This window comes from Notolabrus celidotus, chromosome 10, assembly GCF_009762535.1.
Source record: "Notolabrus celidotus isolate fNotCel1 chromosome 10, fNotCel1.pri, whole genome shotgun sequence".
NCBI classification, from domain to species: domain Eukaryota; kingdom Metazoa; phylum Chordata; class Actinopteri; order Labriformes; family Labridae; genus Notolabrus; species Notolabrus celidotus.
Window position 1 is genome coordinate 11,768,653 of NC_048281.1, and position 25,938 is coordinate 11,794,590.

The following is a 25,938-nucleotide window of genomic DNA, read 5'->3' on the forward strand; positions in this document are numbered from 1 at the left end:
TATAATGTTCCACAGACAGTCTCTCTCCTCAGTTTGTATAGATGTCAGTAAAGCTGAATGTTGCATTGAGAAGACGCTAATCCTCCTGTTAAATCTGCTGAGCTGCATCTGTGCTGCACGGATTAACCTGACAGATAGAGGAGGGAGGGGAGGTTTAAACAAACCTTTAGAAAAGAAGATGTGAGCACTCCACTGATTTCATCTTGATCTTTAATCAGCACACACACACACAGTTTACACACAGTTTCACTTTCACTTAAATCAAACTGTGTGTGATGATCAGAGGAGACTTCAGTCTTCAGTCACACGGAAGCAGACGTTGAGTTACAGCCACGCAGAGTTCACAGCTACTTCAGGAACTCGATGAGAAGTTTTATAGAATTTACACTCTGCAGTGATGGAAGTTTAAATTTAAAACTTTGTGAGATCCCCTTTGACTGATTTCTTGGCAAAAGCACTTAAACATCAACATCCTTCACATTCAGAACGTCTGACAGGAGGATTAATGTGCAAAGACGAAGCAATGATGGAGACTTTCCTGCCTCAGTCATTTTTTACAGACTATAACATTCTGATGAGGATGAAAGTGTTTTATCACAAGGCATTGATCTTTGTTAGGGTTATACTGTCCCCTACTGGTCATCTAACACCTCCCACAGAGCCAGTTCTTGTCAGTGTTGTTTATTGTGACTATTTATCCATGGTTGTCATGTTTTGAGTTTTAAATGTGAGGAGAAAAAAATGCAGAATAATCTTTTTTTTTTTTAAATGTGTGCTTTGTCGCAGATTTCAAAACTCAAATTGTTCAATAAACATGAAGAAAAGTTGCTTCCTGCTGATTGGAGGACGTGCAACTTATAATATTAGACACTCATTGCATTATATTTTATCATAGTGAGCAAGCCTTACAACAAATAATTGATCAGTAAGGATTCAAACTACTTTTTGTCATGCAGCTAAAGCTCTGAAAAAGTGCAGCTTTGATTTGTCCCTGAGGTTGAATATTTGTGTTCCTGAAAAGGCTGATTCTTAAAGTTCTCTCAGTCCCATCCTGTCGTTGTTATCTCCCCTCCTTGTGTCCTCCTTTCCTCCTTTCCTCGTCTCCTCTACTCCTCTACTCCTCGGACCGGCTCCAGCTGACGGGGATCCACTGTGGCTCCGTCTGTGCCTCCTGGATGATGGAGCAGAGATGTATGCAGGCGTCCTGCAGGTCATCGTTCACCAGCACGCTGTCAAAGAACTGTTTGTACTTTAAGTCGATGAGGCGGGACGAGTCCTCCAGCTCCACAAAGTCCTCCTCCTGCAGGACGGGAAACAGATGAGGAGGATATATTACAACCATATATTTAACTAACTCTTTCTTAAATACTAACATTAATGTGCTCTTACAGTGAACACTCTGTTGAGGGTGTAGTTGGTGATGATTTGTGCGTCTCTGCGGGTTTGTCTCAGTCTGTCCGGGCTCGGAGGTTTGATGAAAATCACATAAGGCTTCAGTTTCCTCGTCCGTAGAGTCTGAATGCTCTGAAATAAAAACAAATGATCTTTCTTTACTGAATGAAACCGCTGCTGAATTTAGTCTCCTATAGTTTGTTGGTTTGGTGTGTTTTTATAATTTGTTGAAGAAGTGAAGAAATAAAGAATCCGGTGCTGTGTTTATTTTGTGTAGCAGGGAGAACAGACAGAAACCTCAGGAGGAGAAAGAGTGCTTTTGAAGGAGGGATATAAATGAGTCTGTGTCAGCGCTGTGCAGTGTCTCAGTAACACTCACATGTGGTTCAACATCGATGATGCACATCCTCCCTCTCCTCAGCACGTCATCGATAGCATCAGTGCTCGTCCCATACAGGTGACTGTCAAATTCACCGTACTCTACAAACCTGAACAAGAAGAGCTGAAGGTCAGGTCACGATAAAGACACAGGGTTAAAGGGAATGATAATGATGATTATGAAGCACAACTATATCAAGAAAGAAAAGGAAAACTAACTCTAACTTGTGGTGAAATTATTAAATGCATCTTTGAGATTCACTGAAAAGGAGGCCATTTATTTCCTCCAACAGCATTTAAACAGAACGAGTTAGTATTAGAACAAAGAAACATAAATCATAACTAATACAAAATGTTGATTCTCAAATGAGTAAATAAACAAAAGAGTTACCGACCTGTTATTACACACCATGTACTCAAACAGCTCCTTGGTGACAAAGTGGTACTCTCTTCCACTCTGCTCCCCTGCTCTGATTGGACGAGTTGTATCTGCAGTAAAGAGTGACAGCCTATCAAAACTGTTCAACAGCTATTCACTGATCACCTTCAGGGTTGATTTAATGAGACCAAAGAAAGAGATTTAAAAAACAAAGCCTTTGAAGGGAGTTCCCAGAGTTTCCACTAGAGGCTAACCCCAAAAAGGAGCCAGTCCCCATAGAGCCCCATGTTAAAATGTTACAGCAGAAATAAACATGTTTACAGCCTGGTACAAAAACAGTTTGGGTCTCTGTAGCTCATTTGTGTCACGGCTGTGGCAGTGTTTTCTCTCCTTTATTGTTTCACCCCTCCTCTCTGTCTTTGAGAGGAGACAGAGGGTGCGTCTCAAAGCTCTCAACTACAGTCTCCTCTCTCCTCGCTCAAACCGAAAGTAGTTACTGACCCGCCATTTTAACTTGCGTCCCACAGCTCTTAATTCAGCTGGAGGAGAGAGGAGACTGATCGGAGGAGGGATAATTGAGGAAACACAAGAGCAGGCTTAGCAGAAGTCTTTTCTCTGACCGACTCACCCCCTTATCGAACACCACTCACTGATTGGATGCTGCAGCGGCTCGGACTTAACTGAAACTTACCAGAGCTTACCGGACCTTAAAACAGTCACTAAGGGTGCCCTGAAACAGATTATGAACATCGGTGTGTGATGAGCTGAGATTAAAAAGTGTTTAATGTGAGAGTTAAAAACAAAATACTCAACATAAAAGCAAAATCATCAAACCAAAATAACAGGATCACTCCTGAGTTTTACATCTGATGTTTATTTCAGATTCACTGTCCAACGAAATAGAGTAATAGAGTCTAATATCATAGATAGAATAGATATATTAATGATCAGTTATTCCTCCTGTTAAAGTCCCCGTTTTTTTTGTTGTTTTCTTCATGAAGAGAATAAACGTCTGACAGTAAAGTTTGTCTTGTTATATTTCCTTTCAGATTAATAAAGTTTCATATGAGGCTGATCATTAATGAGCACAGGGTTTGAAAAGAGTTGCATGGTTTATATTTTCACCTAACTTAATAAATAATTTAATGATGAGACATTTCTCCGGTGAATCGATCTGTAATGCTTAGGACAGAATAAACAGAGAGCAGATTCTCTTCATGTGCAGGTGTGTGTTAAACAGGTAAACACAGAGACAGAGCTCTGTTACTGTTTATATTGATCAGAGTTATTACAGTGAACATGTGTGCAGACACAAACAGCTGTTAAAGCCGTCATCACAAACCGACATTGCTTCACGTGACGCTCCGGAGGACAGGACATTTCATTTTTCTTAATACAAATCTCCTCGTTTCCTCTCTCCTCTCGTTCCATCTCTCCTCTCGTTCCATTTCCTCGCATCTCTGGTGGGCGGGACTCAGATGTGAGTGAACAACGCAAGTGAACAATGCGAGGATGGACGTTAAGAGCTTTGAGATGCACCCAGAGAGGTCTCTCCTCTCCCCTCCTTCCTGTGTGCATGGTGTAAGTGTGGCTCAGTGCTGCTGCGTGGAGGCACACCTGTGGGCGATCCCAATCTGTGTTACTATATAAACCTGGTCTTCCTGCCACTTCAGTGCCGGATTATTCCTTTGCCACTGGTGACTATAACTAATGTCAAGTCATTTGCTGAAGATTTGTCTGTTTTCAGATTTTTTTCCTTGTGCCTGACCTGCAGTGTTTTTTCTCTGTGTGTAGCTATCTCCCAGCATACCAGTTTTTTCCCCAGGCCAGCGTTTGGAGCCAGCATCCTGGATTTTCTGGGTTTTTTTTGTTTTGTGCATAATAAAATGAGTGAAATCTCCACTTTGTCTCTGTCTCAGCTATGGGTCCCCACAACTGAGAACACACCCTAACAATTTCTCTATTCATAACAACTGTATGGTCGTATTCAAACATCATCATTGTGTCATGCCTTACCCTCTATTCAGTGCCTAATGCAATAACAACCTTAATCCATGTAGAGTCTATAAACTATTGTGTTAAATCTCAGAAGGTCACGTACGAGGTAGGGGTCCCTGGAATTGTAAAGGGTTGTGTCGGAGGAGTCTCCTCCTCAGCTCAGAAACTCCAACACCTGAAGCTCCTGTTCAGAGAGAGAAACGTAAACAGATTATTCTCTACACGCTTTGAGAGAAACAGGAGATTAATGGAGAAGAGACAAAAGGAAAGACATATGAAAAATCACCAATGAGGATGACGAGGCGGAGGTTGTCTTGCGGGGGGCGCTGATACAGAGCCACCTCCTCATATGGGGTATTCAGAGCATTGCTGTTGGGCGAGCAGGAGGTGCAGGACTGTCGTCTCCTTTTGAATGACGTCCTCCTCCACAGACGGAAACTCCTCCTGTAACCGGCTGGTGAAGAAGTGAGTAATGTCATTATTCTAATGTTCATCTGTAAGCAGCAACAACAACAGAATTATACGTCTGTGATACCAAACAGGCAAACCACAAACTGATCCAACAAGCAATTCAGCACAACCAACCAAGAAACCCATCAACCTAGAAACCCAACCCACAAACTGACCCTATCAACAGAGCTACCAAGCCCCCCAACCAACACGATCCATCAAGAAACCCAACCCACAAATGACCAAACCTACCAACCACTCAAACCTATCCACCAACTGACTCAACCCTAAAAACCAGTATACCCTGCCCATCAACCAACCAACACAATCCACCAAGAAACCCCACCCACCCTTTATGCAAATCTACCGGACCAAACAAACGCCCATAAACCAATTAACATAAAAACCCCAACCCACAATCTCACCCAACCTACCCAATCCACCAAGGACCCCAACCCACCATAAACCAACCAACCATGAGAACTCAACAACCAACCAACTCAAGCCATCAACCAACTTACCCAACCAATTAATTAACCCGATCATCTAACTCACCACTGAACCTTAAAAATCAGCCATTTTCTCTTACCTACGTAGATCCCATCACTGGCTTCAGCTTCAGTCTCATCTGAGGAAGGAAACAGGAGTCTGATGATTTACAAAATAAAGTGTTCTTGACTTTCCAACTCTGTTTTGGTAAAACGTTTTTGGGAAAGCAGAATTAAATAAAACATACTTCAAATAAAGCAAAGTAAAATACACTGTGAGGATTGTAGCTTTATTTTCTAAGTTGGCCAGGACACTCTTAACAAATATATATTTATTCTCAAATAGGCTTTCCTGGTTAAACAAATATTAAATCAATGTTTTCTATGTTTTTACATTAAGAGTCTTAACATAATTTGAAACAGATAATGGATGGAAAATATTTTTTAGAAAACAAAACAAAGAATCAGATACTGATCTGGATCAAATCAGAGTCTGAATAAACCCTTCTTTTTACAGCTAGTGTAGACGGATGTAGATCACCTGTAAAAGTGATATCATGAATTCATCCCTGTCAGACTGGTTTACCTGTATACAGGAGTTTGTCTTCTGCATGTGGACGATCATCCTCTGAAACAAACAGAGAGAGGCAGCTTTTAGGATTGATTTAGCTTTAACACAACCAAACTTTACTTCATCTTTACCAACACTAACCACTAAATAATAATCAGCTATGATAAAAATAAGCTATCACATGTCCAGATATTAAGGTTACTGCTGTTACTGCTCATTATAATCACACACAGAAGGAAACTAACCTATGGGATCAATCAGACAGGTTACTGTAATAATAATAAAATACATAGATATATTAGTACCGTTATCAGGCAGCACCACTGAGAACAGTAGGGTTAACAGAGAGAAGAAGCATTAAAAAAGTGACACATGATGTTAAGGCCTGTATGAAGGTTAACACTGCCCTCTGTTGACAGAGAGGTTAAACAACACTTAGAAATAAACTAGAGCTAGAGCAAACTGCAGGACAGAGAGTTATGTTGGGCTTTGATCACTACAAAAAAGATCAAATAAAGAGTATATGTCCTGACTGATGACTGAAGGTGCATCTCACTGAATTTAGTGGTGATGAAAATAAGTTCTCACAGGGTCTGATGCAGGTATGAACCTGTAACGGCTGACACCACCACTGCTCCCTCTGTTTACTGTAGAGAGAGAGAGAGAGAGAGAGAGAGAGAGAGAGAGAGAGAGAGAGAGAGAGAGAGAGAGAGGGAGAGGGAGAGGGAGAGAGAGAATGTGATGATTTTATAACTGTTTTTCCATAAATTCTACATCTTTTGTGTTAAAGTTTAAGGATTAACATGACAGTATGTTTCTGAAATGTCATTGATTGTTTATTTCTTAAGCACATAATGATCCCACTTGGTTGTATTTCATTAACCTTTTATCATCACATTATATATTTATACAAAAAAGTTTATATTTTTTCAGTGTAAGTGCCAAAGAGGGTCTGAATAATATTTTTTTCTGTAATTCTATATTTAAGAATAAATAAAGCTAAGAAGACTATAAATTAACAGATAAAATACAAATACTCCAGTGGTGGTGTGCTCATGTTCCTGGATTCAAATCCAATAAATGGACCATGGATTCAAACTATGGATCACGAAAGGCATCACAACTTATTTTTCAATAACAGAAAAGGGCTAAATGAAAGATTTCGAATACCTGAAATCTGCTGTCCAATAACAAAAATAAAGAATTTCAAAAAAGAATAAATCAAGCTGAAACTTGAGAATCATGTTTAAGAGATAATAAACATATAAACCTAACCCAACCCATCCTATGTGTCACCTCTTCAACATGCCGGCAGAGGGAATCAAACCAGCACAGGAAACAGAACAGGGTATCTTCCTGGCCTGCCACCACCGAGCATCAGACTGGTCCACCACCTCCAGCAGGTCTCCTCTAATGAACGCCATCCCTGCATTCAGACAGGGGATGGAGGTGTCCTGCAGGGGGCAGTAGTCCACCATGGCCCTCATGTACACCTGGAAGAGCAGGAGAAAGGTATGAAAGTAAATCTCATCCTTGATTTTCAAACCTCTCAGTCTGTAATGAGTTGTGATAGCACCGTCACCGGTGGATGTTTTCTTACCGACTTCTGTGTGCTGCTGCTCTGAGCGGCGTTAGGAATAACTTTAAACAGGATAGTTCCATGGGAATTAATCTGCAAGTACAAGAGGAGAGATAGTCTTAAGTTTTCTGAAATAACAACATTATGATGCAGATTAGTAAAAACTCAAAAGTCAAGCTTTGTCAGGTCTGTCCTCAAGAGGAGAAGAAAACCACTTTTACAATGTTTGTTTGTTGAATGGAGGTCTATGAAAGAGGATTAGAGACACTGATGGGGTATTTTTTACCTTCTTCACCGAATGTTCCATTTGTTCTCAGAATTCTGACATCAAAGACAGAATTCTGGAACACCTGCTGTTGCTCTCAATCAATCAATCAATCAATCAATCAATCAATCAATCAATCAATCAATCAATCAATCAATCAATCTTTATTTGTATAGCGCCAACTCAAAACAAACGTTATCTCAAGACGCTTTTACAAACATAGGAGGTCTAGACCACTCTATGTCAATATATATCAATTCTATCAGAATATATATCTAAAAAAGAAATGTTCATCAGAGACGACAGATTGGCCATAATTCTCCTATCAGCCACCACCTCCACAGGGTCCGGGACTGAGCTGGCCTTCTTCACCAGTTAGTTCAGTCTTGCTCTCCTGTATCCTGTCCACCCACAGCAGGTGAAATCCTTCCAATGTGGCGTTTGTGTCTGGTGTTAGCTCTGCTAGCATAATGCTACTCTGCCAGTATTCCTCCTGGTGCTGGGTTAGCTTGTCCACCTTATCCAATACAGACTGTTTTTCCTGCAGACACCTGATTGGTTGATACTGCTACCCCTGCCTACAGATTCTACATTTTTAAGTAGTTGCGATTGGAGATAACAAGTAAGGCCACATGTATTTACTTCTCTGGTCAGTGATTTTTATCTAGTCATTTTTCCTCCGGGTGACCTACCAGTATCTGAATGACTTGCTCCGGCTCCAGACCCATGACAGGGTTTCCATTAACCTCCACTAACATATCACCAGGATGAAGGAGTCCTGCAACAAACACACAAAGCCATGATATTTAACATCATTATATACAGTAATCCTGAATATGCGACACACAAATTATGATAGTTAATCTCACCGCTGCGATCTGCCAGTCCTCCGTGAATCACTCTGGCGATGTAGATTTCTCCCGTCTCCTCGTCTCTCCTTATGGTCGCCCCCTGACAGAGAGACAGACAGAGCTCTGAGTTTGACAACGTGTAGCTGCTTCCTGGTCACATCCACCTTCTAGTATAGCTTTGAACACATAGAGGGACACATGTATGTAATGAGAAGAGATACTAACAGGAGATGGGATGAATGAAACAGAAAATCGAAGCCATTCTAACTCAACCTGTTTCTGTAAGGTCATTATCTATCAATCAATATCTTTTAATTTCACACATTGTGGGCTCACTTCTTTGTGACTCTGACGAATGTATTTGTTGCAAACCTTTAGTCTTCAGCCCAAACTGAGCTAACTCAAGTGACATCACAAGCTAACTCTTATGAGAAGCTCTCTCTGCAGATAATAAAGGCTTTATGCCATTTTAAAACATTTGCAGAAGTACTCCCTGAAACATAGAAACATAAATGCAAATAAGAGGAGTTGTCATTGATGTTGCAGAGTTGCATCATGTTGTATGCAGACGACACCTGTGTTTACCTTGCTCTGTCCCAAACAACTGCTCAAAGATTAAGACTAAGATTATTGTCAACTGAAACACAACAAAGGATAAGACTGACTCATGGAGAGGAAGTCTTAAAAAGAAGAAGATGGTTAATGATGGTCACAAATTCAAGGACAGCTGGATGAAAAGAGAGATGCTGGCTGAGAAATGTACCTTCTTTGAACCTTTCTTCTTCTCCCCCTTCCAGATATAAATCCATGCATCAAACAGCAAATTTCTCAAAGTTTCTGTCTGCCTCTGGTGTTTAATAAAGGGCTGTGTTATTTGAACTAACAGCTGATGTGGATCTTCATCTTAAATTAGAAAAGTTTAATAAAATATAGATATATGGTCGGTAGCCCTGTGATAGGTTGGCGACCTGTCCAGGGTGTACCCTGCCTTCGGCCCGAAGCCAACTGGGATAGGCTCCAGCCCCCCGTGACCCCTAACGGGATAAGCGGTCAAGATAACGGATGGATGGATGGATGGTCGGTATCCTCGTCTGTTTTTAAAGCCAGAGCAGACAAGGAGAAGCGTCAGATAGGTGAGTTTACTTATTCTTTTTCTTCTTCTTGGACGTCAAACATCCCGTGCTGTTACAATCCTGTTGGACTTCCATTGGAGCTCTAGAAACTATTCCATTGTTGAGCCTGACCTGTCCATTACTCCCATTCCTGATCGCTCTGTGGGAGGGACCAAAGGTTACCACTGTCCTTCTGGAGCTTCCATTTGATCGTTTTGGACTCTTAGAAGTTACAAAGTCCTCCAGACTGGTGGATGTGGATGATGATGAGGAGTTGGAAGAGGAAGAGGAGGAGGAGGTGGAGAGATGACGTGGGTAAGGTGTTGGAGGTTTGCGGACCACTTTTGGAGAAATCGAGGAGACCCTTGGAGGTGGTGTGGGAGGAGTGGACTTCTTTGTCCTCCTTGAAGGAGATGGCTCCGGGTTCTTGCTGGCCACAATCAGGCCCTGAAGCTTGTCGACCACCTCAACGAGCAGGTTGAGCGCCTGGGTGTTTCCTTCAGCAGTGTCTGTGATCGTCTCTGTCGCCACCACCACCTTCTGACCGAGATGGAGAACCTCCTGAGTGCCGTGTCCGGTGCTGCTGGGCATGGTTTGAAAAGTGGACGTTACTTCTTCAATGCAGCACTGTTTGGTGAGATCAGGAGGCTGAGGCTGTGGAAGATGTTTAGGCTTTAGCTTCCCGTTTTGTCTTTGTTTGGGTTGGTTTTTAGTTTCGTTGTGACTGGAGGCAGTCTGGTAGGGAACCAACAACGACGGCTCTTCTTGGCCTTTTCTATGAGATCTACTTAGACACCCATGCTGCTTGACAGGAGTTTGGAGGGTGCAAACCTGCTGCCAAGTGGAGAGATGGGCTGCAGGACTAGAAGGAGCTGTGTGAGCTCTGAGAAGTTTCCCCCCAGCACCAGATGGGGTCCTGCCCGGTGTAGGGATGTTCCTGGAGTGTCCGCCTGTAGCCCCCTTTTTATACAGGAGAGGAGAGTTTGGTAGGCTCAGACTGTAGGCAGGAACTGGAGGAGGAGGGTAAGCGTAGTCGTCACTGCTCCCTCCAGCTGAGGCTTGCTCCTCCCTGATGTGTTTTGGTCTCTCAGAAACTGAAGCTTCACACAGGAAAGCAGATAGAGACAGGAAAAAAAGTTTGACACATCATTGAAAAAGAATAGAAAAGCAGGAAAGAGATCTGAAAGTAGGAGAAAGACGGAAAGATGAGAAGATAACTGATGAGGTTGGTGAGCTGGAAGACCGTTGAGCTGATGGACAAACTGGTGATTGCCTTAAAACATTTTTTACAGATGAATCAAGAGAGCGGTGAAATGCAGGACCGGATGAATGAATGAAGGATTTTCTCCTGGAACAGGGGAAGTTTTGGGAAACCTGATGCATTTCCTTAGCAGATAGTAGGGTCCAAATTCAGTTGGAGTGACATCTGATTTTATAAACAAAAAAACATCCTCGCACTAAGGGTAGTGCTTCAGGACAGCTTTTCCAAGGGGTCAAGTGCATGCATAGTTTTATTTTAGCCACCATCTTTATAAATCTGCATTTTATGAGCCAGTTTATTTGGTTGAAGATGCTTCAAGATATAAAGCAGCAAAGAGGCCAGGTCATGTTTGGCATTTATCCTTAGGACGGGATCCAGCAGGCACTGGAAACCATCACCCCAATGATAAGGTATTGCCTTATGAGCTATCAACAAGAACTAAGACTACAAGAACTTTTTTGTAATTCTGTGGACTAAGTCATCTGAATTCTTTGAGGATTAAGACCATTGAAGAACATTGAAGGAACCTTATCGTTCCCAGAGGAGTAGTTCCTGGGACTTAAAGTTCAGGGTTCTGTGACTTAAAATCCCTCTTTGCTGAATGCCAGTCCACAGCTACTGAGTATCAGGGAAGAGAAACAGGGCTGCTTTAGGAAAGCAAAGGATGGGAATGAAGGATGTTGATGACAAAATTGATGAAGAAAGATGGGATGGAAAGCAAACGGATGACTGATGTTTGCATCAACTGGATGATATCTTCCTCTTACCAGTGCAGGGGGCGGGACCAAAGACAGAAGGAGCCGATTGGTTGAGCCTTTTCTTCTGAAGCTCTGCAGTTTGTGGACACAAACAGCAGCTTCCTGTGGACTCGTAGCGAGGGAGAAAAGGACGTGACTGTTCTCCTCTTGGGAGGGGCAAAGGCCTGGCTTCACTCTCAGTTGCTCTAAGCTCCTCCCCCGACCACGCCTTTCTTGCAGGGACAAGGCGATCCAGTGTGAAGCGGCGAAGGCTGCTCCAACTACTACGAATGACGCCAATTCCATCGCCTAAACTTCCCCTGCGCTCCTCTCGGTTCTTGGTGGACAGAAGATAGAAAAAGTCTTTTTTTATGGTCTTGAATAAAAGTTTATCAGTAAAACAACGACAGGTCGATGCTGAAAGGTCACCTTGTTTGAAACATAGGCCCTCCCTCCTCCTGACTCCAACAAAACACTACTCAAGTTCATACTGAATTCAGCAACAACAAAAACTATACGATAATGATAAAAGTAGACTTATTCACTCACTCTCCAGAGAATTGATAGATACTACTTTTAAGTCAGTGTGGTGCATTGAAGATATGCTTTGCTAACAGACTGTTAGCAAAGCATGGCTCAACAACCAGAAACTGGGCTACAACTAGTGTAGCTCTTTGAGGGCAAAATCCATCATCAGCACCACAAAAACATCACAATGACTGTGCAAAATAAACCACACTTCCAAAAAACAAACCTCACACAGTTAGAAAAATGTACAAAGAGGGGGCGCGGGTTTGGACTTGTGGCTAGTGGCACGCATCACAGAGGCTAAAGCTTTAAAGGTGACATATCATGCAAAATTGACTTTTTAATGGTTCTCTACCTGAAATATGTGTCCCTGGCATGTCTACAAACGAGAATGAAAAAAATCCATTCTGCCCCTGTTTTGATTTCTCCACCTTTCTGTAAATGTGTGTGAAACGAGCCGTTTCAGACTTCCGTGTTTTTGTTACGTAACAACAATATCCGGTCTGTCACGGAGTCAGAGCTCAGAGCTTGTTCAGCCCATAGACTGTATAAAATAATACTGAATCCCCCCTCCGTTTTTCATTACCTGCACAAATGTGTGCTAACAAGGAGCTTAGGAGGGAGGCATGCTAGTTGTAGGCTGTCTTAATAAACACAAAGGTCAGTTTTACTCCTCACGTCTGCAGATTTGAAGATCTAGTGGATGATTTTTATTTATCATGGATAAGTGCTAGCGCTAGTTAGCATAGCGACATAGCTACAAGTCGTAGCTGTAGCTGTGTAGCAAGACACACGTCTACATACTGACAAATAAAACAACAAGAAACACAGAATCTGCGACCAATCCTTCAGAAAAGGTCTCGCTGCCTTTCTGGCAGAGGTCGGTTTTAGTCCCCACGTCTGCAGATTTGAAGATCTAGTGGATGATTTTTATTTGTCATGGATAAGTGCTAGCGCTATTTAGCATAGCCACATAGCTACATATTCGTAGCTGTGTACCAAGACACACGTCTACATACTGATAAATAAAACAACAAGAAACACTAAATCTGTGACCAATCCTTCAGAAAGGTCCTGCTACCGGCGCCTCTCCGTCAGGATCAGATTCTGGATCAGATTCAGAGGGTTGAAGTAACGTGATCTCTGAGCAGCCGTGTATATTCAGCCAACATGTAAACATTAGATCAATGTGCTGGACAGCCGAGGCACATCCACTTCCGGAGGGGGCGTGGTCAGAGGGAAAACAGAGTGTTCTGAGGAGGACTGAAGAAGAGGGCTTTTCAGGCAGACCAAAATCTGATTTTTTGGGGACCTCTTAGACCAATATATATTGATGAAAACAGCGTGATATGTCACCTTTAAAAGAAGGCAGCCCAGGTTCAACTTCAACCTGTGGCCCCTTTCCTGCATGTCACTCCCCACTCTCCCTCCTGATTTCCTGTTCTTTCCACTGACCTATCCTCTCTCTAACAGTATACAAGCCCAGAATGTGCCAATGGATATATTATTATCATGTTATAAACACACACAGATACATTTCTAAGTTTCACAAACAGAACTACATGCAAATGCAAAGAAAAAAACAGGAATTTCTACCAGCGGCTGGTTGTTCTTCACTAGACAGACGATCCTCATGGCCTCCTCATCCTCAGGCATCTCGTCAGGCAGAGGAGGTAAAATAGGCCCATAGTCCGACTGAGCTACACTGTCCTGGGATGACAGGAGGGCCTGAGGGACAGGTGACAGGCGTGAGACTGGAGCATCAAATGTGAACTACGTATATCAGAGCTCGAGGATGAGGAACAAACCTGTATGTGTGGAGAGCTGAGGAGTTTGTAGAGCTCTCGGGCTTCAGCTGAAGGACGGTGGACTTTCTGTATGGCAGCCATGATCTGATGGACAGACACACAGATACACACAGATACACACACAGACACACAAACAGAGACACAAACACACAGAGACAGACACAAAGACAAACTGTGAAACTTGCGGCAGGGTTAAAGTGTACTTTCTAGTGTACTTTACATGAAGTCACCCTAAGAGTCCATATGAGGACAGATAGTGATGAATCCTCAACAGGCTGCATAGTCTCCTCTTGTAAGTCAGTTATCAATGCTTCTGCGGCTGTAATCAATCAATCAATTCTTTAATGCTGCACTTCCTGTTTGCTGTTTTTCTTTAATTTGAATGATAAATGACAGACCTTTGAGAGTAAAGTGTGTGTGTGTGAGTATTAACCTCATGTGAGAGTCCTGAAGCGTAAGGCAAAAAGGGTCTGGGTGTCAATCTCTGGAACTGCAACAGGCACTCGTACATCTGGAGGGGTCAAACAGGAAATTATGTCACAGCTTAAGGTCATCACAGAGCGTGTGTTTTTGACAAACAGCTGCTTGTTGGTGTTCTGTTTTTTTTCACCTTCAACACGGCACGCAGCCACGGAGCGCTCAACAGCTCATGGAGGATGTGAGCACCGCTGATGTTTCTGTCCATGGCCTGACCAACGTCCTCCACTACGCTGGACAGCACCTCGCTGACACCTGAGCACGCACAGGCACATGCACACACACAGTACCCAGGTATGTTACTGTTTTTTTTATACAGCGTGCCAACTTTTTTAGAGTTGGTGTTGTAGTTGTGATGTGAACAGTCTTACTCCACTCGAATAACCCAGATGAATTCATGTATCATCAATGTTTGCATATCAAATACTTTATATTCAACAAACAGTAATTGAATGTGTTTTTATGCTGAGGCCTCACACGGTGAGACGGGATGATGTCATGGGTCCGAAACAGATTGAATTCTGGGTAAATGGTGTTTAATATCAGCAGCTGTTTAAAGTTTCTCCAGAGCAGGTGAAAAACAGACAGACGGGATTATCCTGACCTCGTTAACAGACTCTAATACCATCAGAATCAGGTTCCTGATTCAACTGAAATTGAGACCACGTCTGGATGTAGACTCAAGTCCAACAATAAGATCACATTAAAGTCAGACAAATGATAAAAGATGAAATAATGGTTCAATATGTCGAGGTGCACAGAGTGTGTGTATCGTACCATCCTCTGAAGCTTGCCTCATGGTGATCCAGTAGAGTCACTGCAGAAGAGAAAAAGGTGTAAAGGTGTATTCCACTGAAAATAAACACACAAAGTAGATTGATTTACAGACTCTGAGACGTTAAACCAACTGCGTCACAACTCAAAGTGCTTACAATCACCTTTTGAATTTACGATAATAATGTCAGTGCTATTTTTTAAATAGATGACAGATGCTGATCCTGATGTAAAAGGATGCCAAAATGTTCAGATGTAAATACAAACTGAGATTCTTTATTTGTGTTTGTCATTTGTTGTTTATTTCTCCAGCAGCTGGTCTTACCTGTTGTAAGTGTTTGTAAAGAGTCAGTTCAGGATACAGAGACTAATTCTGGGATAACGCTGTAAATATTGGTAATATTGCTGTGATACTTTTTGATCCCTGATTTATTCTGATGTTGTGATTGTGAATTCTTGTCCTCTTTAGAATGATGTTATTGGCCAATATTTAACTACAAATTGGCGCTAATTTCACACTAATGATAACACATCTTATTTGATTACAGTAAAGACTTGTATAAAAAAGTGATTATTTTCATTAAAATTGAATACAACAAAACATCAAGCTGGATCAAATCAAATTTAACTTAATTCAATTCAGTAAAATAAAATAAAATATAATTGATTAAATTAAAGTTAAATTAGATTAAATTAAATTAGATTAAATTAAATTAAATTAAAATTAAAATTAAAATTAAAATAAATTAAATTAAAATTAAATTAGATTAAATTAGATTAGATTAGATTAAAGGTGACATATCATACAAAATTGACTTTTTAATGGTTCTTTACCTGAAATATGTGTCCCTGGCATGTCTACAAACCCCCCGAGAATGAAAAATATCCATTCTGCCCCTGTTTTGATTTTTTTCACCTTTCTGTAAATGTGTGTGAAACGAGCCGTTTCAGACTTCCGTGTTTTTGTTACGTCACAACAATATCCGGTCTGTCACGGAGTCAGAGCTCGGAGCTTGTTCAGCCCATAGACTGTATAAAATAATACTGAATCCCTCCCCCGTTTTTCATTACCTGCACAAATGTGTGGTAACAAGGAGCTTAGGAGGGAGGCATGTTAGTTGTAGGCTGTCTTAATAAACACAAAGGTCGGTTTTACTCCCCACGTCTGCAGATTTGAAGATCTAGTGGATTATTTTTGTTTATCATGGATAAGTGCTAGCGCTAGTTAGCATAGCTACATAGCTACATGTCGTAGCTGTAGCTGTAGCTGTGTAGCAAGACACACGTCTACATACTGACAAATAAAACAACAAGAAACACAGAATCTATGACCAATCCTTCAGAAAAGGTCCCGCTGCCTTTCTGGCAGAGGTTGGTTTTATTCCCCACATCTGCAGATTTGAAGATCTAGTGGATGATTTTTATTTGTCATGGATAAGTGCTAGCGCTAATTAGCATAGCCACATAGCTACATGTTCGTAGCTGTAGCTGTAGCTGTGTACCAAGACACACGTCGACATACTGACAAATAAAACAACAACACAGAATCTGTGACCAATCCTTCAGAAAGGTCCTGCTGCCTTTCTGGCAAAGGTCGGTTTTACTCCCCAGGCCTGCAGATTTGAAGATCTACTGGATGATTTTTATTTATCATGGATAAGTGCTAGCGCTAGTTAGCATAGCCACATAGCTACATGTTCGTAGCTGTGTACCAAGACACACGTCTACATACTGATAAATAAAACAACAAGAAACACTAAATCTGGGACCAATCGTTCAGAAAGGTCCTGCTGCAGGCGCCTCTCCGTCAGGATCAGATTCAGAGGGTTGAAGTAACGCGATCTCTGAGCAGCAGTGTATATTTAGCCAACATGTAAACATTAGATTAACGTGCTGGACAGCCGAGGCACATCCACTTCCTGAGGGGGCGTGGTCAGAGAGAAAACAGAGTGTCCTGAGGAGGACTGAAGAAGAGGGCTTTTCAGGCATGCCAAAATCTGATTTCAAAGTGGTTTTTTGAGCATAAACTTTAAAGACATGTTTTGGGGACCTCTTTGACCAATATATATTGAAAAAGCGTGATATGTCACCTTTAAATTAAATTAAATTAAATTAAATTAGATCAGAATCGCATCGAATCTTGGATAAATAATTTTAAAATAAAGATATGAAAGCTGAGAGAAATGTTGCACATCTTGTCTCAGAAGGCAGGTCAATGAAAGTTTGTGCAAGCTTGTTAGCATATTAGCATCCTGACAGGGTGGGCAGGACCCAGACAAAAAGCAGAGGACCAGCCTGAGACAGATCCTTTTTGCCACAGTGTCAACAGGCAGAGGTGAAATGTACCAGACTCCTGTCGGCAGATTAATTTCATTTGACATGTGTGATGAGGATGTTCCTGTTGAGGATTAATCATTGTTGTCATGGCTTTAGACCATAGACTGTATAAAATATGGACGCAGTATCCGTGACGTCACCCATCTGCTTCTGAACACTGTTTTGAAGCCAATCGGCAGCGGTAGCCATATTGCTTCTGTCGAGCCAGTGTGACGTAAAGAGGCGGGCTTTGAGCCTCTTAGCCAACAGCTGCAGTGTTCCCACAGTCAGCTGTGCCTCTCATTGGAAGACTGGTAATCTCAATATCTTCAAAATTGCAGCGTTAGAAAAAAATTCACCCCCATCACAGTGAGAGCACATCGAGAAATGAGCTGTCCAGACTACACTCGTCTTTTGTACCAGGCTGTAAACATGATTATTTCTGCTGCAAAGATCGTCTTTTTCCCATTCATGTGTATGTGACTTCCGGTACTTCCGGAGCCAGCCTCAAGCGGATTTTTCGATGAACTGCAGCTTTTAACACTTCCGCATTGACTCATATTGTTAGACCGGAGGTTGCCGCTTGCTTTAGACCAATCAGAATCCAGTATTTTCCACAGCCAGGTAATAAAGAAAAGGAAAGAGTACCCCATGATTGTGATTGTCAATGATTGTATAATCTAAAATGCACTTACATTGTGCAGCACAGAGACACAAGCAGAGAAGTGAGTGAGATAAACACAGCTCAGCTTATTTTGGTGCTTCCTCTCGCTGCAGCAGGTTAATGAATGTGGGCTAATTTAAGGTTACGTCTCCGCTTTAGCCTCTTATCTCTCCTCAGCTTCCGTTTCTGACAACACTTTCCGAGAAGAGCTTTCACACACACACACACACGCACGCACACACACACACACACACACACACAGCTCTGAGAGTCATTAAATTAAACTTACACATCACCCAGACTCTCAGATACTAAAGTTAGAAACACAGCAACATGACGCTGAGGCTCTGTCTGCTGGTGAAATACAAACCCAAATTCTGATGCATTTCAAATTCTAGTTGAGCTGTTGTGGTGAAAATGGATGGGGATGTAAAACTGGTTTGTCTCTACCGCTACCACAATTGTGTACTTCTAGTTGTGGCACAAGTTTGTGCTGCAGGAACAGGAAGGATGACACAGGGAAGGAAATGAAAATTTGGTTTTTGATGGCCTGCATTATGATACGGTGGCCCAATATGTGTTTCCTGTCTTCTTATAATTGCAACTGATTGGTATCTCATGCGAGTCTGATGTTTAAGGGCCCAACCTCATAAAAAGTTTGAGATGTGGTACAAATTTTGTCTCCTCCTCTGACTTTGTGTTTTTACTTTTTCAGCTCTTAAGTCAGCTCGCCAAAACCTCCAGGTATTTAAAAAGTCTGGACCATCCAGAAGGGTGTCATCACATTTGAAGTACCCAGTTCAATCTGATTTGGACAGAGACTACCTCTGATGCTGGTTTTGGTCGAAGCGGGACTGCCGCAATGCTTCTCTTATTTTTAAATATCAGGTTATTTCAGTGTCCACTCTGCTTGCAGGACTGAACCAGCCCTGGTCACAAACAATGTGTTGATGACAGCTGATGGTAGCTGTTCATCCTTACTCATCCTCTTTGACCTTACTGCAGCATTTTCAGGACACAACATGCAAAGAACCGCCTGCAAATCACCAAAGGTCTCTGTGGCTCTGCTGGTTTGATTCCCCATATGTTGACATGGGGAATGCAAAGTCCAGGACACCCTCAGCCCAACCCATGCCATTAATTGGCTGATGCTGATGACACCCAAGACCAAAACCTGAAAACTGACACTACCTCCTCTGCAGCCATGTCACCAGCATCCACATTAACCACCTGCCTGGAGGAGATCCAGGTGTGGATGAATCATGACTATCTACAATTTAACAGCTACAAAGCTGCAGCCAAAAGTATGTGACACACCCCCAACCAGGTTCAGACATCTCTTACAACCACTATATCCTTTTCAGGCCAAGACATTCACCTCTCGTCAATTGTTCGTTTAAATACCCAGGTTGGGGACTCTTGTCTAACCTATGCGGAAAAACTGGTCTACACCTTTGTCTCCTCCAGGCTTGCCTAATGTAGCACATTAATCCTCTTTGGATCCTTATCAAGAGCCTCCAGAAGCTCCATACCGCCTATTCCTCCTAACACACCAACAATACCAGTGAATACACTGGTATGTGAGAAGAACGCTCATAATTACCTAAAATAACTACTCACAACAGACCACCACAAAAATCCTTCGCTCCACCATCACCCCAGGACTAAACTCCACACTATGGGGGATCTGGCCTTTTACTACTACTCAGTCCTTCCAGGATTTCGCAGGATTTTTTTGTGATTGTTGCGGCCCAAAAAGCCTGAATTTGCAACAGCTTTTTGAAAAAAATGCGGTGAAAGTTGCGATTTTTTTTTTTTTCTTTTTTCCCCCAATAACATCTCAGGGGCAAGTAAATACGCTAAATTACAGTTGTTTTTAGAAAGCATTCTTGATGTGGCCACTGAGCTGGTTCATAAAGCACACCTGCTGCAGGTAGGTTACCAAGCTAACACTGAGCCCCTCAATCTATAAATAATAACGTTGTCATCGTCACTTGTCCTGCCTGCTGTCCTCTCTCTTCACCCGTTCTCTGTGCGTGTTTTGTTGTTGAAAAGTGCAGATCAAGTGAGGACTTACGTTTATGTTCCAAGGAAGTCAAATTGATGACAAAACCGATGACGCACAGGGGCTGAGATTGAGGTAATTGGTCAAATTTGCGGGAAAGTTGCGCTGATTGTAAAAAATGCAGGGCCGCGAAAAAAATCGCGCGAAATCGCAACTTCCTGGAGGGACTGACTACTACTCATTATGACGGTTTGTATGTAGTTAAGTGAAATACGATCTGGAGATAACACAGAGTGCTTTATTCTGAAAATTAACCAGATTTTTAATTTTGTTTTGATGCCTGACTTTCTGTCCCCCTCCATCTGATCTGTTGAGATTGATGCGTCGTGCTCTGGCAGAAATAGAAGTCTTGTGTATCTGATCCGGACGGCTTCGACCTGCCGGATCAGCTGGAAAGCAACGGAGCGGATCCAGTGGAAGTTACAACACTAGAATAGAAACCTATCAGATCCAGTGCTGTGACGGACCGGACACGGATCTGGTGGAATTTGTCCGTTAGAGTTGTCTTTACTGCGGCCTCATCTGTCTGTATCATGTTTTCTATTGTTGTGTTTGAGGAAACATCCGAACACATGTTGGAGTAATGTCAACACATAAAGAGGAGACGGTAGGAAACACGCCTTTGCTTCCTTCATCCTTCCTTACCTTAAAGCAGTCTGCAGCTCAGAGGAAGAGAGGACCAACATGATGCAATTTATGTTCATATCAGTAAACAGCAAAGCATTTATTACCTCATACATAACCGTCTGTATGGGACATTGGGAAAACTTGTCTTATGTGAACCGTGCAGGTGTCAGCTGTTTTCCAGTGAGTTCTGACAGAGCCTGTGATAACAGTCACCTTTTCTCTTGGCAAACTGCAGATATTTGTCTTGTTTTTAATTGTTTTGATAATCTGATAATCTCCTGCTGTGAGGTGCGTGAGCAGTGATTCAAGAGAATGCCAAGTCCTGAATTTCCTGAGCTTATCTTGAAAATGTCAGGACTTCCCGTGTGAGAGGAACTCTCATGTTGTCATGTTATCTATTGATAGGTTGTCTGATATATAAACACACATTCATTCTGCTTGATCACTGGGAGCTTTCCTGGGAACTTTATTGATCCCTGACTTCTAATGAACACCATTACAAGGTGTACATACTTTGTGTTTGATCATCAGCGACATTACATCATCTAAGCTGCTACGTAAAGGGCATATGCTAACACACTAAACTTAGATGGCATGAACGTGTTACGCTGTCAATGGGAGTGTTAGCGTATTAGCCTCTCTCGTGGCTGCAGACTCTCAGGTAAAGTCCCTGTCAGAGTCTGACCTCGTACACAAACACAAGCACTATCCAAAAGGTGTAAAATGAGACTCACCACCACGCTGTCCCACTCCTCCTCTGGTCCAGTTTCAGCCCGGGAGATGTTTCAGGAGGTTATCTCTCTGAGCCGGGGTAAATCAGCGGTGTGATTGTCTCAGCCGTCAGTGGTCACTGAGATGGATGTGATTTTACTACCAGACAAAAACAGACTCTAATCCCCTCTATCCCAACTTAATCCACCAACCACCAAGCCTCCCCCCACCATCTTCATCTCGCCAGCCTGCCCTCTTCTTCTTCTTCTCCTCTCCTTTGTTTTCTTCTGTAATTTAAAACTCTTGTTCCTCCTTTCCCCTCCTCCTCTCAATCACTCCACCTGTTTCTCTGCTCAGGCCTTCATCTCTCTACCCTCTGTCGTCATATAGCTTCCTCATTCTATGCTTTCCTCGCGCTCTCACTCTCTTTAAGTACCTCAACAGATCACAAAGCTTCTTAACTCTTTGCTGCTTTTAGTAACACACACACACACGCACGCACACACACAACACAAGGTCAGACATGTTCGGCAGCAGCAGGCAACACAGTGTTCAGAGGGCAACACACAAAGACATAATAACAGTGAGCAGCGAGGCATTAAATCCGGCCGCAACATCTGGGTCGTCAAGAGGACAGCCGTCATCAGCTGTGTGCGTTCATATGTCAGTGTGTGTTTCAGAGGGTGGGGGTATCACAGGGTAATGGTCAGTGGGTCACCTCCACAGAGATTAGTACTGATCCTTCAGAAAGTGACAGAAAGAGGCCGAAGGGACAGACAGAAGTGAGGAAACATGCAACCAACAGGGGAGGCAGAGTGGTGGACCAAAACCTACATCAATTAAGTATCAGATTTAGTAAACACCAATACATGTCTGTCAATGAAGCATGTCAAAAAATTCCAGGATGTACCTCTGCATTCAGTTACATGCACCAAAATACAAGCTGGCAAAATCCGCCAACTGTGGAAGCTAATATTTGCTGACGGCCCATATCTGTCAGAAAGGACTGTATCCATCTTTATATTGTTCAACCAATATATCAGTTCATCTCTTGTGAATGAAACATATATATTGGTCTTTTAATCTGCATTTATCAATAAACCACACAAATGCCACTTGTTAGATAGATTAGATTTACTGTGTTAGTTTAGTGTTTTGATTGATATAGTTTGTATTTCTAAAGTGTCCAATTGGACAAAGTGAGAATCACATCAGATTGCTGTTGTTTAATTCTTCAGCAACTTACTGGCTTCAATGATTTACTGTGTATAAAAACAGAAAAATACATTACATTTTAAGGTACACTGTGTAGACATGTGAATATTAAGTGACATCTAGAGGTCAGATTCTACTTTGAAATGCTCCCTTAATCACTCATCCAATCGGTGAAGCCACGGTGGCCTTCGAGGACAGCAAGCTCCTGTGATGCATGATAAATATGATCCTCCATTTGTCAGATTTTAAAATGAAATAAATCTATCAGTACAAATTATTTTCACCCAAACACTCCCTTCTTTGTCTTTGTCTTCCTTATAGTGCATTTAAAATAGCCACTCACTAAATATAAAAACATGTATGTTACTGTAGAAGCCTGGCCTCTGTGGAAGGGGTTGATACAAAAGGCTTATTCTAGGTTATAAGATAAGATACTCCTAAGATAAGATACTCCTTTATTCGTCCCACAACGAGGAAATTCACTGACTTACAGCAGTAAACAAAAAGGTGTACAGTACAAGAATTTCAACAAGAATATATATAGAAAAAAAATGTCCATCAGAGATGACAGCTTGGCCATAATTCTCCTGTCAGCCACCACCTCCACAGGGTCCAGGACTGAGCTGGCCTTCTTCACCAGTCAAATAGCAATATGGCTGCTGCCTACAATTTGCCTCAAACAGTGCTTCAGAAACAGATGGGTGACGTCACTGGTACTACGTCCATATTTTATACAGTCTATGCTCCCAACCAGATTTCCTCTTAGCCCCCCAACACAGATCGGCGTGTGCAGTCATGATAGTGCCGGACCCATAACCAGTCGTAGGACGTGGTAGAGGCAGACCCTTAACCAATCAGGAAAGAGGATTGGAGATTAGCTACGATTGGTCCGTCATAACCATAGACTGTAAAAAATATGGACGTAGTATCCGTGACGTCACCCATCTGTTCCTGAGAGCTGTTTTGAAGCAAATCGACGGCGGCAGCCATATTGGTAATGCGGAACTCAACTAGGCAGAGTGTGACGTAGTGTGAGTCTCTTAGCCAATGGCTGTGTGTTCCCGACCGGGATTCACGTCAGTTATGTCCTTATTTGGGCAAAACTCATAATCTTAATATCTTCTTAACCGTCACGTTAGAAAAAAATTCACCCCCCGTACAGTGTATGCCATTAGAGAGATTAGCGTTGTAGGGCCAAGCCGTTTTTTGAACCAGGCTGTAAACATGTTTATTAATGCTGCAAAGATCGTCTTTTTCCCATTCATATCTATGTGGTTTCCGGTGTTTCTGCAGCCAGCCTCAAGCGGATTTTCGATGTATTGCAGTTTAAATCACTTCCGCATTGGCTTCATCGTTTGAGACCGGAGTTTGCCGCTTGGTCATAACGGGAACAAGGGGAATAATAACATTGCCTGATACAAAGGCATTGGAAAACACAGAGATTTCGCAATAGTCTCAAATTACTCCATTTACCAATGAGTACCAATGGGCATTATGACCTTTTCTCTAAACCCAGCAGAAAAAAGTAACGTTTTTTACACCATTCCCATCAAAAGCAGCTTTAAATATAATGGATAATTTAATTTAAACATTTTTTTTGTTTTATTTAGATATACAACATTACTAAAATCACACCTGAATCAAAATTTACGTTGTTTTAATTATAAAAATAATCCTTATCATAATTTTTTTTCCATGACGTCTTAATTTTCAACCAATCACAGTGTTGCATCATTTGAATCATGATTTGAATTTGATTGGCATAGAGACAGTTATTATGGAAACAATCGAACTCTGTCTAACCGCCATTTCAACACAGTTTCATAGCTCGGCTCTCGACCAAAGGAAACACCGATCCGACTCATATTAACAATCAATATTTGTGGTGTTATCAGTTGTTCCTACCTTGACCCTGCTCCATTGCCGGTGACCGACAGTGACGTCGACTGTCCACTGGCTCCACCGTCTTCTCGCTGTGCTGCCGGACACAAGAAACATCCTGAAGGTGAGTAGTCTGCTGTATTTGCCTCTGAATCTATGTGCTGAATGCTGAGTGATCGTGTGGTCTCTGCGTATGTGACGGTAAAGCCGTTTAAGTTAAAGGGTGCTGGTGTTTAAAGCTCCGGTGTAGCAACGTATCGTAGCAAACGGTCGCATTAACTGACGACTTCCTGTGAAATCCGTGCATAATTAAAACACTCTAAACGGCTATATGCTGTGTTTGTCACTCCCCTTACTTAAAGTTGGCTATCTAAAAAATTGCTTTATTTTCCTCTTGAGATAAACATGTTCTACTACATTAAATATCAGAATCAGAATCAGAAATAGTTTATTTATTTCTGAGGGAAATTCAGTTGTTACAGAATGCTCTTAAACACAGTATAAAAAAGTCAAAATATTAATAGAAACAAGGAATAAAATAAGATATAAATACAAATTAAATAATATAAATTGGATTAATAATACGTACAGAAACGCAGAATCGTTACAGTTTGCTTTGTACAAAAGCGCTGGGAATGAAGGTATTAAATACAGGATGTTGAAGTAGCAACATTGTCATATGAATGACAATAGTTTTCATATATGTTACTCAAATGATTAGAAATGAAGAAATGTTTAAATTTGCTCAATATAGGTATGGCTGAGCTATGATAGCAGCTAAAGTTTATGCTGCAGCTGTGGTTTGGTCACTCTTCAAAATGAGATTTTAATGTAAATGAAGCTTCTCTCTGCGGTAATTTATCCTTTATCATGTGTGATGGTAATATGATACAGCGATATTGTGATAACTGATGATACAACACAATATTTGATTACACAAACAATAAAAAATGCCCTCTAAAAGGCAGTGTTGGATTAATGTAATCTTTTTTTTTTCAAAGATCTGTTTATTTGAATTTTTGCACATTATATAGAGAAGATCAATGTAAACAATTAAAGCGAATTATGTTTTTTGTATAAGAAAACAAAATAAGTGAATGAAGGAAAAAAAAAAAAAAAAATTAAAATAAAAGATTAATAAATAAATAAGAAAATAAAAAATAGAGAAAATACAATAAAATCAATAGGTTAATATTTGAAAAATTAAGGATAAATATAATAATAATCTGCACTTTGTTTTGTGTCAATAAGATGAAAGAAACTAAATGTTTTTAGTCTGTAAATTAAATTTACAGAGCTTCAGAACAACTGTTCAATCTTAGCTGTTTAAGCTTGTGTTTGTAAACCTGTTCACATTTTATGTTCAAACTTAAAGTGTAACTAACCCCAAAAACAATTTTTTTTTAGCTGA

The 25,938-nt window shown here is 41.5% G+C and overlaps 2 protein-coding genes across 2 annotated transcripts in view; one reads left to right on the forward strand and one right to left on the reverse strand.

Moving 5' to 3' along the window:
• Nucleotides 1-193: 193 nt before the first annotated feature.
• On the reverse strand, nt 194-24,828 carry LOC117819900 (MAGUK p55 subfamily member 4-like). Its single transcript, XM_034693415.1, is given in 20 exon segments — nt 194-1,300; nt 1,390-1,524; nt 1,772-1,880; nt 2,166-2,259; nt 4,251-4,331; nt 4,434-4,601; nt 5,187-5,219; nt 5,222-5,225; nt 5,672-5,713; nt 6,213-6,303; nt 6,953-7,149; nt 7,257-7,328; nt 8,193-8,278; nt 8,370-8,451; nt 13,586-13,717; nt 13,798-13,881; nt 14,231-14,308; nt 14,408-14,529; nt 15,052-15,091; nt 24,552-24,828. Coding segments are annotated over 19 exon segments (1,818 nt in total). The 5' UTR covers nt 15,074-15,091; nt 24,552-24,828; the 3' UTR covers nt 194-1,114.
• The window catches only part of itgav (integrin, alpha V), a 118,467-nt gene continuing 116,959 nt past the window's right edge, over nt 24,431-25,938 (forward strand). The window contains exon 1 of the mRNA XM_034693399.1: nt 24,431-24,651. The gene's annotated coding sequence lies outside the window, so the exon portion shown is untranslated. The remainder of the gene's footprint in view (nt 24,652-25,938) is intronic.